Source organism: Ornithodoros turicata, chromosome 9 (assembly GCF_037126465.1).
Source record: "Ornithodoros turicata isolate Travis chromosome 9, ASM3712646v1, whole genome shotgun sequence".
Taxonomy (NCBI): Eukaryota; Metazoa; Arthropoda; class Arachnida; order Ixodida; family Argasidae; genus Ornithodoros; species Ornithodoros turicata.
The window spans coordinates 30,450,953-30,469,991 of record NC_088209.1 but is presented as its reverse complement, the minus strand read 5'-3'; the positions used below and the strand labels follow the sequence as shown (position 1 = coordinate 30,469,991).

At 47.2% G+C, this 19,039-nt stretch overlaps 4 protein-coding genes across 4 annotated transcripts in view; 3 read left to right on the top strand and 1 right to left on the bottom strand.

Moving 5' to 3' along the window:
* LOC135367879 (uncharacterized) overlaps positions 1–19,039 on the bottom strand; it is a 137,803-nt gene that overhangs the window by 39,882 nt on the left and 78,882 nt on the right. The gene's annotated exons all lie outside the window — the stretch shown is intronic.
* On the top strand, positions 2,735–4,879 carry LOC135368598 (uncharacterized). Its single transcript, XM_064601987.1, has 2 exons — positions 2,735–3,125; positions 3,953–4,879. Exons 1-2 carry the CDS (start codon positions 3,039–3,041, stop codon positions 4,856–4,858), a joined length of 993 nt encoding a protein of 330 aa, XP_064458057.1. The 5' UTR covers positions 2,735–3,038; the 3' UTR covers positions 4,859–4,879.
* LOC135368604 (ctenidin-3-like) lies at positions 8,518–9,659 on the top strand. The gene is made up of 2 exons (XM_064601993.1): positions 8,518–8,625; positions 9,243–9,659. The coding sequence occupies exons 1-2, from the start codon at positions 8,605–8,607 to the stop codon at positions 9,525–9,527; spliced, it is 306 nt and encodes a 101-aa protein (XP_064458063.1). The 5' UTR covers positions 8,518–8,604; the 3' UTR covers positions 9,528–9,659.
* On the top strand, positions 13,328–17,511 carry LOC135368597 (hornerin-like). Its single transcript, XM_064601986.1, has 2 exons — positions 13,328–13,442; positions 15,190–17,511. The coding sequence occupies exons 1-2, from the start codon at positions 13,422–13,424 to the stop codon at positions 16,951–16,953; spliced, it is 1,785 nt and encodes a 594-aa protein (XP_064458056.1). The 5' UTR covers positions 13,328–13,421; the 3' UTR covers positions 16,954–17,511.

The following is a 19,039-nucleotide window of genomic DNA, read 5'->3' as shown; positions in this document are numbered from 1 at the left end:
TTTCGTGTTTGCGGGCACACGGTAGAGGCGGTAGACAATAGAGAGCTTTGGTACATCGTACGCAAAGGTGATACCGTACGTAACAGATAGCGTTGGTGGTTCTGCGCACTGCGCGAAGATCTCTTTCTCTTATGGGCATGCGCAGAACAATCAACGCTATCCATTACGTACACTAAGGTGATAGCGTACGATGTACTAAAACTCACTAATAAGCGGAAGAGGTGCCCTGTATCCACCGAGCGCAAGAAATCCACATGTGAACGTTAATGTTCAGGTCGTTTTTCTTTCTTTTTCCAATCCAATCCAATCCAGGTCGTCCGAAAGCAACGCCTGCCTTTTGGCCTATGCCAAAGACATTTGCACACAGACAGAAACATGTGCTCGGGACCAACATTCTGAGATATTACCCTTCTTTGAACAGCCAGGGTGACGCAGCGGGTGCCGTGGCTGTGACCAAAATTCTGTCACACGCGTGCTTACTAATTTCAAGCAGCTCACTTACAGGATTTTCTGAAGTAACGATCGATCTTTTCCTTTTCTGGAACTATAAGGAGGTCTCCCAAATTTTTCGGGTTTCCCCGGAAGGTCTGCTTGGTTCGGTTATTCGGAAATTCGTCATCCGCACCAAAAGAGACGACTCCCGAGGTGTCCGGATAATCGAGAAAACTCTGTATATGTCATTTCGCTTCGTCCCTGGTCTACCGTTGCACTTACGCTTGGCGAGTACCCCGTGCGGTTAGAGTATTTGGTTAGTCGGCATTTCCTACAGAACATAGTGTGATATGTTAACGTTGAACTCCATATTTCTTCTATCAAGTGATTCGTCATACCAGTGCAACTGATTGTACGGCGGCCCCAAACTGAGTTTGGGATGGGACAGGTACTATTATGTCAAACACTAATGAAACAAAATGAAAAAGTCTACTGACAACGCGACGTGGTTGGCCTTTTTTAGAATCGCTAAATAAGCTATGCGTAGTTTATTTAGTGACTCTAAAAAGGACCTTAGTGACTGTAGTCTTTCTCCCGAGCAACAAATTTTCTGCCAAATTATAAATAGAGACGGGATATCACGCTCCATGGTGTTAGATAATCTGGTCACGCATCAGGAAAACCCCCGCGACGATTTGGACGTCCGGCAACGACATGCAGCTGTCGGCTGTCCTCTAACCTCTTTCAGAACAGGAAATGACGTCAGTTTTACGTCATCTGTAATCATTTGTGGAAGTTAATGTACAAGCGAAATTTCAGACCGTGTCCTGTTTGGTGTTCCTGAAAGCTTTAAAGGTGTCCCATCTGCTTTCGTCCCAATATTCTGCGACGTCACATACAGGTTTCGAAGAAGCAACAACGGCATGCACACACCTGCTAGCTGATTTGTATGCGTTCAGAGTAGCTGGAGGACGTTTAAGAATTTTTTTATTGAGGACACTGCCGTTAACACAAGCTAAAATATATGTACTGGATTTCACTCTGTCTGAAACATCTAGAAAATTCTTAAATGTGGTGTTCCCGATAAGAAATAGGGAGTCAAAAAGCGTGAACGAAACAGAAAATGAAGGAGAAAAAGTGAAGTTCTGTGACATTCCTCATAGATGGCAGCATGCGATCCACGACTGGAGCCATTGATATGTAGAAGAATGAAAATTAAGGGTCGATACGGACCTCAGAATGTGCAAACACGCGGGAAATGAACTGCACACATGCCCGTCGCATTCTCTGTCAGATTTTCTATCGGCAGCAGCACATATACCAACACAAAGTCTACAGCAGTTAACAAACAGGTAAAATAGTCATAAACGAAGGTGAGCTGGTGGGGAAACTCCATGATGAAAAAAGTCTGAGGCTCAGGCATTCATCATCATGGAGTGTGGCAGGTGAGTAGTTCAACCCTTTCTCTCCCTCTTCATGTTCGCAACCGTATTTTTAACATCGCTATGCGGCATCAAATCCAATCCAATGCAATCCAATTCGATTCATCTGGTATCCAATTTCTACGCTTGTGCGAAAAGTAGTTTGACAACCGAAGCTTATGCGAAGCGAATAGTCATGTAACCAAAGCTAATACGAAGCCAATAGCAACCGTTGCTAGCAATACGAAGCTACGAAGCGAATAGTAATATACTCGGACCGAACACATTAGAGCACTACACGGATATGCAGCATACATATACATACGTGCTATATGTGCATACGGATCTTTGAATGCAGCAGCACTCACTTCGTTCTGTACTCTCTCTTCTGACCGTGTTTTGGGCTTACGAGAGCGGCTTCGGAGAACTTTCGAAAAAATAGATCCATACTCGATTCAGAATTTGAATACATCCCCACCGATTTCTTCATATTGGTAGTCTACTATAATGCTACACGCTTCTCATGCATATGTGCGAGATGTCTCCCATGGGTTCGCAAAGGCATACGTGTCTTTTCAACTGATAGGGTACTGCTTATACTAAATTCCTATATGCTGTCGCGGCATTTCATTAACGTTCCTTACGGGCTCCCCACGCAACATTTTTAAACGAGTCCACTGATCGAGTCCACTGCATGTATATAGTCAATCAGATTCTCAGTTCGACAGAAGTAGACGCATTGCACACGGGTGACAACGCTACCTCCCCCCCCCCCCCCCCCCTGACGAATTCTTATCTTCAGAACATTCAAATTTCTTAAAACCGATACTTTTTCCCCACCATTCTCCGAAAACGTCGCAACAAGCGCCAGCCTCCATCGATGACCCCATCATTATCACGTTTCGCGGTCAGGTTCTTCGCGGCAACGCATCGGCGCCCTAGAAGAAGAGCTGCAGTTCTATGAGACCCCCCATGCTTTACCTTGACCGCCGCCAGTTCGCTAAGGGCAATTTGAAATGGAACCACTTTCAGGGAACACCACGTATAGCGTCCGTCTGACGGGCTCCTTCCGGTCGTGGTGTACGCACGCACTTATTGCGGCTGCCCTGGAAACTCCCGCCACTGCTCTTAGCGTACACCGGGCTGCAAGGGACAAAAACAGGAAAGCGTATTTATCTGGCTTCCATGCCTGGCCGAATATCTAAAATTGCGGGACATCCTTCGCCAGGAAGACGGTTTCACCTTGTCGGAGCGACAATGCACAAGTTCTCGGTAAGTTTCCTGATACTTGTCACCGGGGCTTTCCTCGAGCTTTGCTGTTCATGACTTTTTTTTTTTTTTCTGTGAGGTGGGGCGGCTGAGGTTGCAATAAAGATGGATGGAGTCAAAAAGTAATGACAGCTGAGGGCTCTTTCTGCTGCGCACTTAGAAGAGCTGTAAAATTTCGTAAGACTGTGTAAGTGGAATTTTCCGGCGGGACAAGTCATTGAGACTTGACTGATGGGAATGTGAATAATCCAACTCTAAAGCGTATAGTCGGAAGTTGCAGTCCAAGGCCCTAGTACGTGCCAGCGCAATATGTGCAAATGTGGTGAGTTAACCTATGTCTTTAACATCTGGTACTTCACGTGTGATCTGTACTTGACTGGAGCTGCTAGACGTGTGGAACCCGATCCCTGTGCGCGCATTGTGTAAGCATGATATTAGCGTTGATTCGCTATATGCGCTTTGCTCTATGTTGCTATCTCTTTCTATGATGTAAGGTCGTACTTGAGGTAATGGTTGTGCAACTTTGCAAGTGACACTAGACGTATGTGTATAGCATCGATGAGTTTGTGAAGTACATTGTGCTATATAGCCGATACGATAACCAGCTCGATCGTGTGTGGGAGCCGTTTCACGTTTATGGTTTGCAGTGGCAAAGCCTGATGTTGCATCCTCAATTTTGTTCCTCATATACATCTGACGCAGTTGGAATTTCTTTTATACTGTATATGCCCAAGCACACGCGTGGCCCCTTTTGGGGAGGAGGGATGAGAGCGAACAAACTCTGAAGACCGGAGATTTGTTTATAGTAATGATAACGTTCATGTTCGCAGGTCCCATGCCTCCTACTGCTCCTGGTGTACGTTTGTACTACGTCGGGCAATCCCGACAAAGACGATGCCTCTGAAGTACACGAAATAGCCAGCTCCGACCAATTGAAGTCAGGACCACAAGATGTCATCGGAAGAATAGTGGGAGGCAGGACGGCTACTTTGCTAACGGCCCGTGGGAAAAGGATTCCAGCGTTCGCTTCACCGAAGTCAGGACAGTCTGGACCCGAAGGTAACAACGTATCAGCGGGCACGTCAACAAAAAGGCCGTCATCAGGGTTTAAAAAACCGACAGCTGCCCCGAGTGACCGTACGGACCCGTTCCGAAACAAGACCACAGGGCACAGTGGCCCTCCAAACCGTCAGACGCCTTCTTCAGGGACGACACCAGGGCTGAGACCACTTTCCAAAGACCGTGATGGCGTTTACAGAATACCAAGCTCTTCGAATAGTGCTTCTGGAGCTTCCAGTGGCAATCGTGGACACTCTCACAACGGACATGACTCGAGACACAATAACGACACGCCGAGGCGACAGACAGGACACAATGGTGACCGTGACTTCGTAGCCGAAGAACCACGTGCACATGTGCAGCCTTACGGCTCCCCGAGTGCTCACAACCCAGCACAGCCAACGTCCTTTGGGTTCAGTGGTTTACACCCTGGCCTTGATGGCATTCAGACGGAAGTTGCAAAGAATGTAGACGCGATAAGAAAGTCAGTGCAGGCCTCGAACGGCGGATTCATGGGTTTTGATCTTGACGTTGGCGAATCAAATGTTCAACCGTTCATCTATGGCAAGCCATCAAGCTTCGGGTACAACGGAGCGCGTTCTGTGCAGCAGGTTCATGACACGGGTCTCTCGGGTCCTAGATACGGGTACAGTGGCAACAGAGCATACGGTAAATAAAATGAAAAGTACGGTGACGAACTGCTGTGTGGTTCAGTGTTTACAGTTTTTTGCGCGAAATAGCTGAGTGGGAATGTTGAACCCCCGTGTTCAGGTGAGAATCATCATATCAGGCCTGGTGAGTGGGAAGGGCACGTCAGGTTGCGTAGGAAGTGCCGTTGGCAACAGAAGCACTACCATCTTTACTCAGAGTTGCGCTGTACGGCGTGGTACACGGACCTTTTACCGATAGAGGTAATCGATTTTCTCCCTTCCATTGACTAGTAGGGGTGGTTATGTATACCATGCGCTCACAGCGCAACAAGCCTTCGGACCATCCCGGTGTTTGCTGTGTACGAGGATGGATCAAGTATAAACGAGACTTTCATTTTATAATTTTTTATTTGTAGTAAAAAGAAATAAACCAAGTGTGCATTATTTTTCTACATTATCTCCCGGTGTAGAAATGCCTTTTCCCTGTGGGTCGGTAGCTTTTTTATCCCCTCTTCATAAAAAGAAGTGGGTTGTGTCAGCATCCAGATGCGCACAAACTCCTCCACCGCGTCATCGTCGCCGAATCATTGGCTTCTCAGTGCTTGCTTGAGTGGCCAAAACAGGCGAAAGTCACAAGGCGATAAGTCAGGGCTATAGGGAGGGTGTTCCAGTGACGTCCAGCCCATATCCCTTAATTTTGCACATGTGACGTGACGGCTGCAATGTGGGGTCTGACGTTGTCATGGAGGAGAATCGCTTTACGTGTTGGTTGGTCAGGCGTTTTGCTGCGATAAGCAAGTTTAACCTCACTCGAATGTTCACAGTAATATGCAACGTTGATGGTGCGACGATCGGACAAGAATTCAATGTGCAAAATGCCGCGCTGGTCCCCCCCCCCCCCCAAAAAAAAAAAAGAACAGTTGCAAGCACCTTGCCAGCTGACAGCCGAGTCTTGGCTTTGACAGGGGCTTTTTCAACCTAGTCACGTCCTTCCACAAATTCACTTATGCCAGGGAAACACACCTTTCCTTGACAGTGTTTGATTCGCGAACTGCATGTGCCGTCAATCGGTGCAAAATTTCGGTCGGTTTTACACCCTCACGAGCAAGAAACTTTATAATAATACGTTGCGCAGTCGACGGGTGTGCCTCTTCCTGAGACATCGTATGGCGGACTACTGAGGAAATGTAACGAGACCGGCTGGCTTCTCACGTAACTACTGACCCCCCTACCTAGCACGTGCACAAGCGGCAGCGCGGGCCAATTGACAGAACGCGCTCTACAACAAAAGTCTCGTTTATATTTGATCCACGCTCGTATTATATGGCAGTCCACCTCTTTTCTGTAATAGTTTGTGTTTCCAACCTATTGCAAAACTGATTTACTCGCTACCTGATATAAAATGCGCTGCTGAATGACCATGACTGGTACCATATAAGTGCACAATTTGTTATAAAATTCATTCCATTTACTAATATCACTGAAAAAGTATGTTTATTTAGAACGCCTTGCTTTTCGCGGGCATGGGTAAAAAAGTTTAAAGCTCCCCAGGCCCGAGTGCTTAGTCTACTGAATCTTTTATTGAGCCTCTTGCCTACTTCAATGGCACGAAGGGAACTCACATAGTTACGAACGTATACACTAATAAAAAGTAATACACAAACACGAGACCCAAAGGGAGCAATTTCCTAGCTGGACTTGATGCAGGTATTCCATGCAAGAAGGATTAGAACTATTGGAAGGGGTAAGGAATATTAAACAAGTGAAAAGCGTGGGGAATGTGTAGGGACATATAGAAACTTCCCGAATATCGGTGGGCCCCGATTTAGAGCGTGTCCCCCTTGTTACTATCAGAACATGTCCTTTGCGTTTCGAGATTTCCACCTGATACCGCATACTGATGTGTCACCAGATTTCCATACGATTTTTTATTGTTTAATACATCCCGCAATTGCCTTGGAAGGACTTACAAAAATGAAGTCATCGTAGCTCAGAGATTGAAAAGCTGCAGTCTGCCTCTTAATATATCTATAGATTGCGTCTGGTGCGTTTGCGGTCATGTAGATGTAAAGATTTCGTAATGTCCGCATTAATATGCCCGTGTGTGTGTGCGCACATAATGATCGCATGCACAATTACTACAGGGGCTAAATGACTCTTCGCAATCTGACGTCGATATTATCTGTGGACTCCCTCCACGTGTAAAGGAGTTTCTATAAAACCAACTTGTGTTGCGCAAAAGAACGTAGAAGCTACGGCTACAGTCACCATGATTGGATCGACAAAAGCGATGAGTTCTGCATTAGCTCAATTTCAACATAGTATGAGTGGATTTCAGAAAAACAGTGTCCTGCGTATATAGGATATTTTTACTGATAGGTTGAAAAGACATTTCAATTGCATGCACCGTTCAATCACAATCACGCCTCCTTTCCTGAGTTTTCCTCAGACTCTTTCAGATATAATGTCGGCACAGTTTCCTTAGAAGTCGGCCCAGGACGCACATGCCCCGAGGGCGTCAGTCGTGAGGTTGCCCACCTCTGTGAGGCCGACAACGGCAAGCCCTTTCACTATCACCACCACCATCACCACCGCGTTGTGTCATAACGACAAGGTGAAGATCGGGCCGACAGGAGGATAGCTCAGGTCAAGATCCTGAACAGACGCCAACGCGTCATGAGAAAGTAGACAAAAGTAGACAAATTCCAGTTTCAAATTGGATCGAGGGGACACTTTAACGAGTAACACACAAACGAAACAGTAGTCCGAAGGACATCATACCGTCTGATAGAAAGCCGATCTTCGTACTTCGGCATTCTGTGGTTGCACGATGAAAGCTATAGCGATATAGGTGCACAAGAGTCTCAAACGTATTACGAAGAAGTACCCACAAAAGTAGCCAGAAAATAGCCAAGTTGCCATTGCCCGAATTCCGGCGCCACGACAGACAGTAGTCAATTTGGCGCAAAGTATAGCCAAATCTGGCAACCCTAGTGCACGGAGAATCCCAATGGACAGTGATTTATCCAGACCCCCCCCCCCCCTAACCTCCCCCCCCAATGTTCAGTGACACTCCCCTAACCTTTTCACCTGTGTACCGTCTACAGGGGGTGCCCTTGCGATTGCAGCTTTAGACACATGTCGGTAATGATATGTTAAGCTGTAATGACGTAACTATAATAATGACCCCCCTCCCAATTATTTCCAACACCCCTCCGCGCTTGGGATTCTAGGTAAACTAATGTCAATGACGGCTAGTGAGGGATGTTCGTACGTGTTTTGTGGTTGGAACACTCACTGCAGGACACTCGAATCGAAGAGCAACAGGGACTGTGTACCCCTCTCTCTTTCCCTATCATAGATATTTCCTTTCACACCTGCTTTTCCCCTTTCCCCTGCTGGTCCACCGAGCCGTTCAGAGCCGGCTGACCACACCTGCCCCAGACGACACTGTCCCCACGGTCCCCACCTCCAAATGTCCAAGGCCGGGTTTTCCCGAGAAATATACGATTTGTTAATTCATTAATTTCACTGTCACAATATCCGATGACAGGTCTTTCACAACATCGGGTTATACGAGTATGCTTATGGCGATACGTATAACACTATTACGCTGGCATCAAATCGCGTACTCTGTGTTGGGCAACTATACACGTGAGCTGTGGTCGAGCGATTTTCTCGTCCTTGACGATTCTGGTTCTTGTATGACAAGCCTATATAAGCACCGCCCTTCCTTATAAAGATCCAATAGTTTCCGCAATAGCATAGGGAGGATGGCTACCACCGGGAAGATGGTGAGTTCTGCCTATCATCTTACACAGATTTATCCAAAGGGCTTTTCTCCAAACCGCACCGTGTCCCTGGTCCCGGCACGGGTGCAATCACACGGAATGCTTATGTTGTAGTTATTAGCCAACTCTCTTTCAATTGGAAGAGAACGAGTTGGACAGTTTTCTGGAATGCTTTTTCTCTTGTGACTCACGGCGCAACTTAGCCGTAATCCATCATGCACAACAATGGGATTTTAGAATCGAAACTTTATTGCATTTATCGTTATTTATTAACGGGATGCTCTTTAGGAGGCATTTCATTTTCAACGAGTATCGCCCCAAAAGTTTTGTATTGAGGAGAACATGCTCGTGCATTTGTATTCAATCAGTTGTCCCGGCCCGACTTCACCAACGCTGGATAACGTTGAACCGATATCAAGGGTTGCTAAAACTGAGTCGACAGTCAGGTATTTTTTACAAACGATATTTGGTGACGTGATGAACATTTCAGTGACAATAAGCCCCTTTAGTGAAACAGAGTTAAGCCTTAAATTCAAGTTAGGGGACCGACGATATCGGTTCAAGTGTTACTTCGGCATTGATGAAACCGGGCATAAGTGACTGTTATCTTTCATGCACAGCTCGCAGTTCTGCTGACGGTTCTGGTCATTGTGGCAACAGTTCAAGCACAGCTCTACGGGGGCCAAGGAGGCTACGGCGGTGGATACCCCGGAGGGATCGGAGGCTATGACAGAGGGTTTGGTGGTGGTGGTGGATACGACCGTGACTATGACAGCAGCGAAGAATACGGAAGAGGAGGAGGCAGGGGACGTGGTCGTGGGGGCAAAGGCAAAGGCTTCCGCGGAGGGCGTGGTGGTGGTGGCCGTGGTGGCGGCCGTGGTGGCGGCTATGATGATTTCTACTGATAATACACGCTATCGCAGGCGGACTTATTTTGGAGTGAAAGTCTGTGAATATAGGGACATTCTGTGAAATGAAGTGTTGTTTTGTTATGATTCCCCGGGAATTAAACATCGACTTGCATCGTATCAAATGGCGATCTTGCCGAAGTCTCGTTTCTTCGTTCCTTTATTACGTTTGTTTGTGTTCTGTTAAGCATCCGCAGGGTGGACCACAATGCTCGAACTCTCGAACACATGTGAATGAAATCATAAAATTTGTCTTCATACACACGCGGAGGAACGAGATTTATCATGTCTAGTTTCAGAACGGAACTATGGCTTCCGCGTTGTTATCCGATAAACTTCCATTCAGAATCCTTGAAACTTACGACAAAAGTACGTTGTTGTCTTTGAAAGCAAGGGCTACGGAAGCACCCATCCGGGAAATTAAGATAAAATACAACAGCACCCCCTCCCTCATAATCTAGTATCAACAGAACCTGACTTGTTCCCACACAGGACGCATTCGTCAATCCACGTGGCGTGGAAAGAAAGAATGACAACAAAAATATCGTGGAACTGTGTACCGCTCATGACGTCATAGAAAATACGCATTACTGCAGCTTCTCAACAGTATGTACACCAAGCAGTTTTATGGTACCCATGTGCTTTGGGGCCCTGAAAAAAACGGGGCAACACTCTATGCTGCGCACCGCGCAATCATTTTATAAATTTCACCAAAACAAGCATTATTTTTGGCAAAGTGACTGGCGTTTGTAACGAGTTTTATATATATATATATATATATATATATATATTTGCTTTTAGTGTACACTGCCAGACAGACAAGATGACAACAGTTTTCCGACATAGTACAGACCATCGGTTATGAAATAAAGCAAATTTTCTCATTTTGTGGAATATTATGTGCATTCTCAATCTCTTTGAACATGTTCTCGCTCCTCAAGTACCGCTAGTGGGAGACCGGCATCATCGCGTTTATTGTCATTCCAATCTGACATGTATAGCACGACTATCGTAAGAAATGGCATTCGGGACCCGACTCACAGTACACGCTAATGTCATTTTTTTCTGCCCGTGTGGCACGGGTATTATTCTTTAGAGAGAGAGAGAGAATAGAGTAGAAGTAGCTGCGTTTTGGAGCTTGGTGACGCCCGAATATGGGGTCTGTTGCTCCATTTCGTTTAGTTGAGGAGTATGTTCCGCTTGGATGTCGGCTGGGGGGAGTAGCTGGATTAGGTAGCTTGTTCATAATTAGACTTGTAGATCGCAGGAGGATCGTCCTTTGCACGTTGCATCTGTCTGCTGATAGTCAACATGTGGAGTTTCTTCTGGAGTTTATTTTTTATGCGTGCGAATCCGTTATCAGTAGCTGGTGTCCTTGGAACAGCAACGCTGCCTTGCCATTTGCAGGCTCGGCATGTCGATCCACAAGCTTATTGGCGCGTACGCTATGTCACCGGGGTCGGGGGGGTGGGGGTGGGGGTAACGTTGGATAGACGAGCGGTCTGCCTGCCTAGCTGGCGGCATGTTGCTCGGGGGGAGGGAAAAGGGGGAGAACAGTTACATTAGTTGCTGCTATGCATCCCGTGTTCCTACAGTCGCCCTTGTGGGTCGACGACCTTGAAAAAGTCCAGAAGAGCTCTTTCGATGAGCTTCCGACGATGGAGGTTGCCACGAGGATAGACAATCTCCCCGAGTTCAGGCTTGCCGGTAGGCTGCACAGCTTGCTGCAGCCTGCGTCTTGCATCTGATGTGGCTGGGCAATCCATAATAACGTGCTCCTCCGTTTCTGTTTCCTCACAGTGTGGGCATCCAGGGTTCGGGGTACGGCCGAGCTTGAAGACGTGGACCCGTATGTAGGCACTGCGAAAACGGATGCGGAGAAGGAGGGAAGCCTCGGCCCTGAAGAGGCCACCAGTAGCACAGAGTGGTGGTGCAGATCCGTGTCCCGTGCGCTTGTCAGGGCGCAGCATCCACACATACCCCCTAATTGCTTTCGAGCAGCAGAAGTTGCTTGGGGGAGCTTTGACTTTCGGCCTGGTTCTTGCAGCTGCTTTTGCCAGAGAGTCAGCATGGTCATTGCCCGGTATGCCCGGTATGTCACCAATTGGCCAGAAAACATCAAGGGAAGCGGGCTTGTGATATATATAAGAAATCTCGTAATATGTAGTTTTCTGCCGCTCTAGCGAACGTCGTGGAAACACCCCCATGACATTATCACTCATTATTTAACTGTTGTCGTTGCTAACGAATTTCGACACTGCGCGCAAGTGCCTTCGCTTATACCATTAGATTAGAACGAAGGCACAACCTCGAATGTCTTTACAGAATTAGTGAGGGTTCAAAAGAGTAACTGCTCTAGTTTCGATAATTCAGCAGCCCCTCTCCCCGACGAATGACTGTCGAGAACACGAACACGGTGTATTTGCTTGAGAGAGAGAAAGAGATGGGGCAGGGGTGCTATAACCTACTTTGTTAACCCCCCCCCCCCCCACACACACTTTGCTATTTCTGCACTTATTCCCACTTATAAAGTCCCTCACACAAGAAATACCTGTATATCGAAGTACGTGTAGATTTATACACCACTTCACTGTTTACAAGATGCGTTATTCGTGCATGCGCGGGTTTGGTGTGGGCAGGACACACTGAACGCAGTGTACGAATGCTTTCCGCAAGTGCAACATCCTTGCGCAACATCCTTTGTTTGTTTTTGGTTGTTTGTTGTTTTGTTTTGGGAGTAGCAGAACTAGTCAATCAATCAATCAAGTGCAACATCGGCTGTGTCGCACTGCTACACCGCTCTCGACTGTCTCTTTCCACAATACTCTAATAATTTAGAGTTCTGAACGAATCAGACAAGTGTCGGAACGGCATACAACACGACGATCGACTTCGCGCTGCACATCGACAACTGGGCAGCCCAGCCACAAAACATGCCGCCGATCAGAATCGCATTGTAGTTTATCTAATTTTCACCGAGCCAGTTCACTGCTGATACTGTGCAAGCGTACAAGTCACTGAAAGCATACTATATTACTTCACCTTAGGCGAGCTGTTTGATCGGGGCGTTTCTGAAAACAGCGCTGATTTGCTACCGTCCACCGATTCATGTTAGCGTTATTTGTACACAGGTATCGTGAGGGAATCTCACAAAGGCGATGTCAGGGAATCTTGCCGTTTAACTGCAGCGATCAAATGATTACTTCGTTCTGCGTAGCGCGGAAACTGATGAAAAGTGATTTCGCCTCCCTTTCTTCATCGGGTTGTGTACTCAAAAGATACACGGCTTTCCTGCAGGACCACTTTGCATGAAAATGATCACTTCAATCACTGCAATTGATTGCTGTTTTGCCCACGCCAAGCGGACGATCTGCTGACTGCAGCGCCACCGCTAGAGTGTGACGTCAGGCGCGTGCATACAAAGTTGCGCCCATAGGATGCATTGCACCAGTAATTGGCATTTCACGCGAATAAAGTTACGCAAAAAGAAGAAAAAAAGATATTGATAAAAAATAAAAACATAGCGACAGCGAGTAACTTTTAACAGCCATCTAATTATGCTCATTACGCCACCATTGCAATACAAATGGGGAGAAAAATAACAACAAAAACAAGGGCTCGCCGGAAAACGCAATCGCTTTTCCAGGAAAATGCGTAAACATGTTTATTCATGACGACTTGCAACTGAGTAGTTTGCACGCAAAATACAGTGTACACGCAATCTGACAATTATAGCCTTGAAGACCGAGCAGAGGAGCCGTGCGTACGCGTATATTCGCAGTCCTTGAACGGCTTTGATACGGGAGACGGTTTCTTGGCTATAAAAGCCATATTTATCAAGTTGTCATCGTTCTTCTTCTGGTCAGTGCTTTCGAAAGAACGACGCTGGAGATGCAACTCGCTCAGACGAAGGTACGTTTTGCGCATTCTATTAAAAGTGTTCTTGGTGAGGTACGGCTGACGTGTGGGGGATGGTGTCTGCTTTGTGTCACGTTACGTAATGTGAGTTGGCGTCGGTTGCGAGAAATTTACGCGCAAATAGATGTGCACTCGTAGAAAAGAAAGAATTAATTCAGAAGACTGCATATAGACGTCACAAAAAGGCGTACTCCTCCCATTTTCAACAAATCAGGGGTGAGAACGTTGTCACTCGGGATGATGGTTAGCTGGGAGCATGTTACGCGGCGAAGAGGTTCACCCCTGTTTTGAAGCACGAAACGTCAAAATGTCGCGTGCACGCCGTGGCCTAGCACGCGCGGCGAAGAAGTGCCCGCGATACGAGCACTCGGAGCGCACGCAGGCTCATTCACACATGCGTTTCAAAAAGCGCCGCCGCCTCTGCGTTCGTGGCGCCGCTGAGAGCAGCCGGTCACACATTCGTTTGCCGCCAGTGTGCAAAGGCGTTTCGTTGTTGTTGCTATGTCAAGATTGCACCTGCATTTCTTGCGCCTCCGTTCAAATTTACATTGTGAATCGTTTCCGCTTGCATCATTAATCATCGGAACGACAGACAGACACGACACAATATATAACAGCGACATTTTACGTCAGCAGAACTCCATGATAACGATACGATAAAGAAAGCTATCAGATCCAAGCTGAGCAATGTGCTGTCACCCACTTCAAAGCTGCTGATGTTTCCGCAACTGTTATCGTGAACGCGTTCTACTAAAGCCGCAAATACATACGCAAAAAAGGAGCTGCAGAAGATGCGAGGCACACGTTTACCTGCCGGCGACCAACACACCATGGTCACGCTCAAAATCCCATTTATTTTCGTCGATTCTGTGGCTTGCGTTAATTCCCAGCTCGCCGGTGACAGCTAAATACAACGACGGTCGCACCAAACACACACACAAAAGGACAAAAGTTCCCCGCGTGGTATATCTGTTTTGCTGGGGGCGTCAAAATGAACCATTCCGAAGGCGCTCCGACTGGCCGGATGAAAAGCGTTCGCGTTTCTGCCCTCCGAAGCTGCAGCACGGAGCGGTTCGCGAAAAGCGACTGGAAACGCGCCGCGAAACGCGCTCAAAAAACGCATGTGTGAATCCAGCTGTACAGAGCATCTACAGAGCGAGTGACGCGCACCAGTGTTGCAATATTCGTCGATCGCAAGCGTTTGTTGATATGTGCCGGTGCTGTTGCTTTCTACGGTTTCTGCGTTTCATTCGTTCCAGATATCGTTGAAATGTAGAAGTAAGTTTAGTGTGGCGGAAATTGTCCCAAAAATATCTGCGAACTACTCATACGCAACTTTATTTGCCGCACGACGGCCATCGCACTGTTCACTCCTTGGAAAACGCGCCCAGACGCGTGCGAATATCTGTAGTCAACACGGCGCATTACTCTCTGCGCGCGTTAGATACTCTCCCCCGCGCGCTGGAAAACTGTTTTCTCCGAAGTCACACGCACGCCGTGCGCACGCGCATGGTGAAACCGTTGGAAAAACGTTCCACGCATTTAACATGACACGTATGCGAATGTAGCAGGACAAATAGAATTCATGAAGTAGGCCTGTGGCTGGCTATAGAAAGTCATAAGCCTAAGCCCTGCTCCTGGGTTCATCTGCAGAACTGTTAATAATTGTTTCGAAATCTTCGGCAATGACTGCCTGCAGTACTAATCAAAACACTCAAAATTGTTTTTAAACCTTTTGCAGCACATCACTGCAGCAGCAATCCTGCTCGCTTTCATCTCTACTGCTGTCGCTCTCAATATTCCGAGTGTCACATCCACGAGATCACCAGATTTTGGCCTCGGCGTTCGTAAAAACGAAACGAACACCCAAGGACGTGGAAGTGGAGTGCCTTCGTTTGCCACATTTGGAGACGATGGCAGCAACGGAAGCAGTAACCGAAATATCGATGAGACTGAAAGTCGCCCCAGCGAACACGACAAGAATACTACTTTTGGGAGTGGACGTAATATCTCCTCTGACACACAAAGTAGTCAGGGCCGCCGGGTGAACGGCACGGGTGTGAACAAGCAACCCACCGGCAGGAACGTCACGCAAGGATTTGGGGAAGGAGATGGCACAGTGGGACGGGAACTTCCCAGTACAGATAGTGTCCACCGCGATGGAGGTAACAGGACTGATAGCCGCGGTGGCTCGGGAAGTGGAAGTCGTGGTGTGAGTTTCGGAAGGGACGATACAGAACATCGTGGTCTTGCAAGTGGACCAGGCCAAACAACAAACACTGGAGGACATGGTATTCTAGACACACCTGGAGGTCACCAAGGACGACCTGACACTCAAGGTACGAGCTTCGGAGGCAGCGGTTCGGAACATCCTCCACTCTTCGGGTCTTCCGACCGGCCAAGTAATGGACGTGATCAATCACAAGGCACTGTTGGACATGGACAACCAGGCACCCTTGGTGGTCATGAAAGACGACCTGGACTTCAGGGTGGTGATGGTGAAGGACACGATCCAGTAGATCACGCAATCTCTGGATCACACGTCCCCACCAGAGATCACCGACCAAGCAGTGTTGGAGGTAGACGTGACCAAACAGCAGGCACCAAGGATCCTGAAGTTCCAGGCGGTAGTGAACATCCCGAAGGACATCGTGGTGTCGTAGACAGGCCAGGAACTGTAGGTCAAGGGGTAATCCCTGGCATCAACCGTGGAAGTGGAACACCCGGAGAACACGACGTTCCTGGCACGCTTTTCGGATCGAATGCTAATGGAAACAGGACGACCTTTCCAGGAATATTAGAAAATGGGAACCACGGTACCCACGGAGGAAGATTCGGAAACCCGGGTAGTATTGGTAACGACAGTCTAGGCGTACACGGCGACAGTGGAACGTTCGGCGAACACAGTCCTCATGGGCAAGGAGGTCAAGGTTTTGGAGGAACTGTGTCTGGCTTTGGTAGTGGAAGCCGCAATGGTAACCACGGGAGCAAAGGCCAGCGTGGCATAGGAAGCAGAAACCACGGAAGTCGTGGCCATACACCCGGCGGACGTGACAGTAACACTACCGGCGAAGAACGCTCGAGTCCTGGAGGTTTCGGGGGCAGCGGCGGTCTCGAAAACAGTTTCAGTAGGCCACTAGGGGGAGGTCGCAATGGAACAGCCGCAGGGCAAGAGGACCCCGTACTTGGCACCGGACCACGCCGGAATAGTACAGATATTGGCGGTAGAAATCAGCAACCAACTCAAAGCAGCTTTGGCAGCGTCAACTCCACTGTGGGCAGCGATACTAGCGATGGACACAGCAGTGGTACCAATGGTCATGGTCTCGTTGGACAGCCTGGAGGGCTCAGAGGGTCAGGAGTTAGACAAGGACAGGAACACGCCAATCAACGACATCGCCAGGGAAGCAACACATTGTCTACTGGAAAGCCAGGAGGTCTTACAAGCGCCAGCAGCACAGTCCATTCAACCCGTGGTTTGGAGCGCCTCGACAGTGGCCACTAGACGACATGTAAATATATGTAATAGACATGTAAATATACGAAACGAAAGCGTCTAGGGCCGCGAACTAGGTGGTAGGTGTCAAAGACAGCCAAAGGTTATGGACACCCAATGTGGTCATGCTACAACGGCGTGGTGGAGCGATCTTTAATGTCACATTGTGGCATGAAAGAGTGTATAGGAAAAATGAATGTAGTCGGATGTGTCCGTCGAAGCCATCTCGAATTCATTCATTCTGTTAATTAACTACATATTTCAACCCGAGCTGGTTCGGATGTTCTTGCCTTGAAAGAAACAACAAAAAGTAGAGAAAAAACGTCCGTCAGAGTACGAGAGATGCGTCTTGCAATCAGTACATACCTCTGACTCTAACTACCACAGGGACTTGACTACCCACTAAGGCATTATTTAGCAAGGAATAGCAAGCCGTCCTTTGTGGCAGACTCTTCCTGCCAAAATTAATACATCCTCCTCCTCAACTTAACGTGAATTGACAGAGAAGGACCGCCATAGAAGAATGAAATATCGAAATACTGTAAATAAATTCTTTGTAGAACTATGGTTGATGCTTTCATGTCTCTTTTCTTTCACTGCTTGCAAGTTTGCTTGAAGAAACAGAACAAAACGTATTGACGATGCGTATAACAAAAGAAGAATGAAGCAGTATAGGTGGGGGATCTAAAAGAAAACTTATCAAAACGCTCAAAGAAATAAAGTATTTGAAACATTTAAGAGACTGGACAGAGAAAGGACATATAAAAAAGGGAAAAGTAGAAACTGCAGTTTCCGAGTGCGTCCTTTTGTGTTTAGCTTCTCTCTCTCTCTGTCCCTCTCGATGTTTGTTTTACCGTGTACTCTGCATTGGTAGCAATGGCAAGCTGCTCGAGGGAATCTTGCGTGTTGGGCCGACTTCACGAGAAACTTTTTGACACGATTCCATATGGCGCAGACACAGAATATGGATAACCACGATTCCCCGATTAGTACAAACGAACGCATTAGGATATTGCAGCTTCTTCTGGCAGTTAGTCGCCTTCTGCAATCACGAGCTGACCCTATACTCCCGACTCCCGAGTACCATTACGTCATGCTAATTAATATTTATTATAGAAACTGCACGTGAAGCGTTAATTCATTTCATCCACTAATGGCTACCTGTGCACCACAGCCGAAAGGAGCAACAGTATTGTCAATGAGTGTACCTCTCCTAATTACTTGTTACTGGCGCAAAGAGGGATGTAACCAAAATAATAGTAATAGTAATAATAATAATAATTCGGGGCTTTACGCCGAGAGACACTGTGATCATAAGCGATGCCACAGTGGTGGTGATTAATTTTGCCCACCTGAGTGTTGTTTAACGTGCGCCGAAATCTCGACACACGGCCACAATGATGATGATGATGATGATGATGGTGGTTGTGCTGGTGGTGCTGGTGGTGGTGATGGTGGTGACGACGATATAGGTGATATCGCCGGTGATAGGTTTGTGGGCAGAGCCCTGCGGTCACGTGGCAAAACACAAACTGAAAAAAATTCCAAGCAAACAAAGTAGTACAACTAGACAGTAAAATTATCAGCCCCATTCAACACATCATTATACATCAAAGAAGATAGGGCTTGTTTAACATCACTGATCGTCTCAAAGTTTAAAGCATCCGAGAGCAAATCGAGAATACAATCACAGCTTACACTATACACACGTAGGTAACAGAACATATATAAAAATAATATAGGTTGATAGATTGCTTATATTTAAAATTACAGAATACTGATTATACAATACTGTCGCCTGCAAGTTGATCCTAATTGTATCACATTCGATCTATCCTCGTCACCAATTGATATCACTACATCAATTTACAGATATGTTATATGGTCAGGTGGATAGCAACGAACTGAATTTCGTTTACATCAAAGTGACACTGGACATTCGACAAGCTAGAGTCGAGCCAGACGTTCCAAAGTTCCAAAAACAGTATCTCTTCCTCGTCTAATGTCCCGTGTCACTTTGATCTAAATTCAGTTAGCAGCTCTATATCCATCTGGAAATAACAGGGTTCACATGGGTTTGCAGCTTCTGACAAGA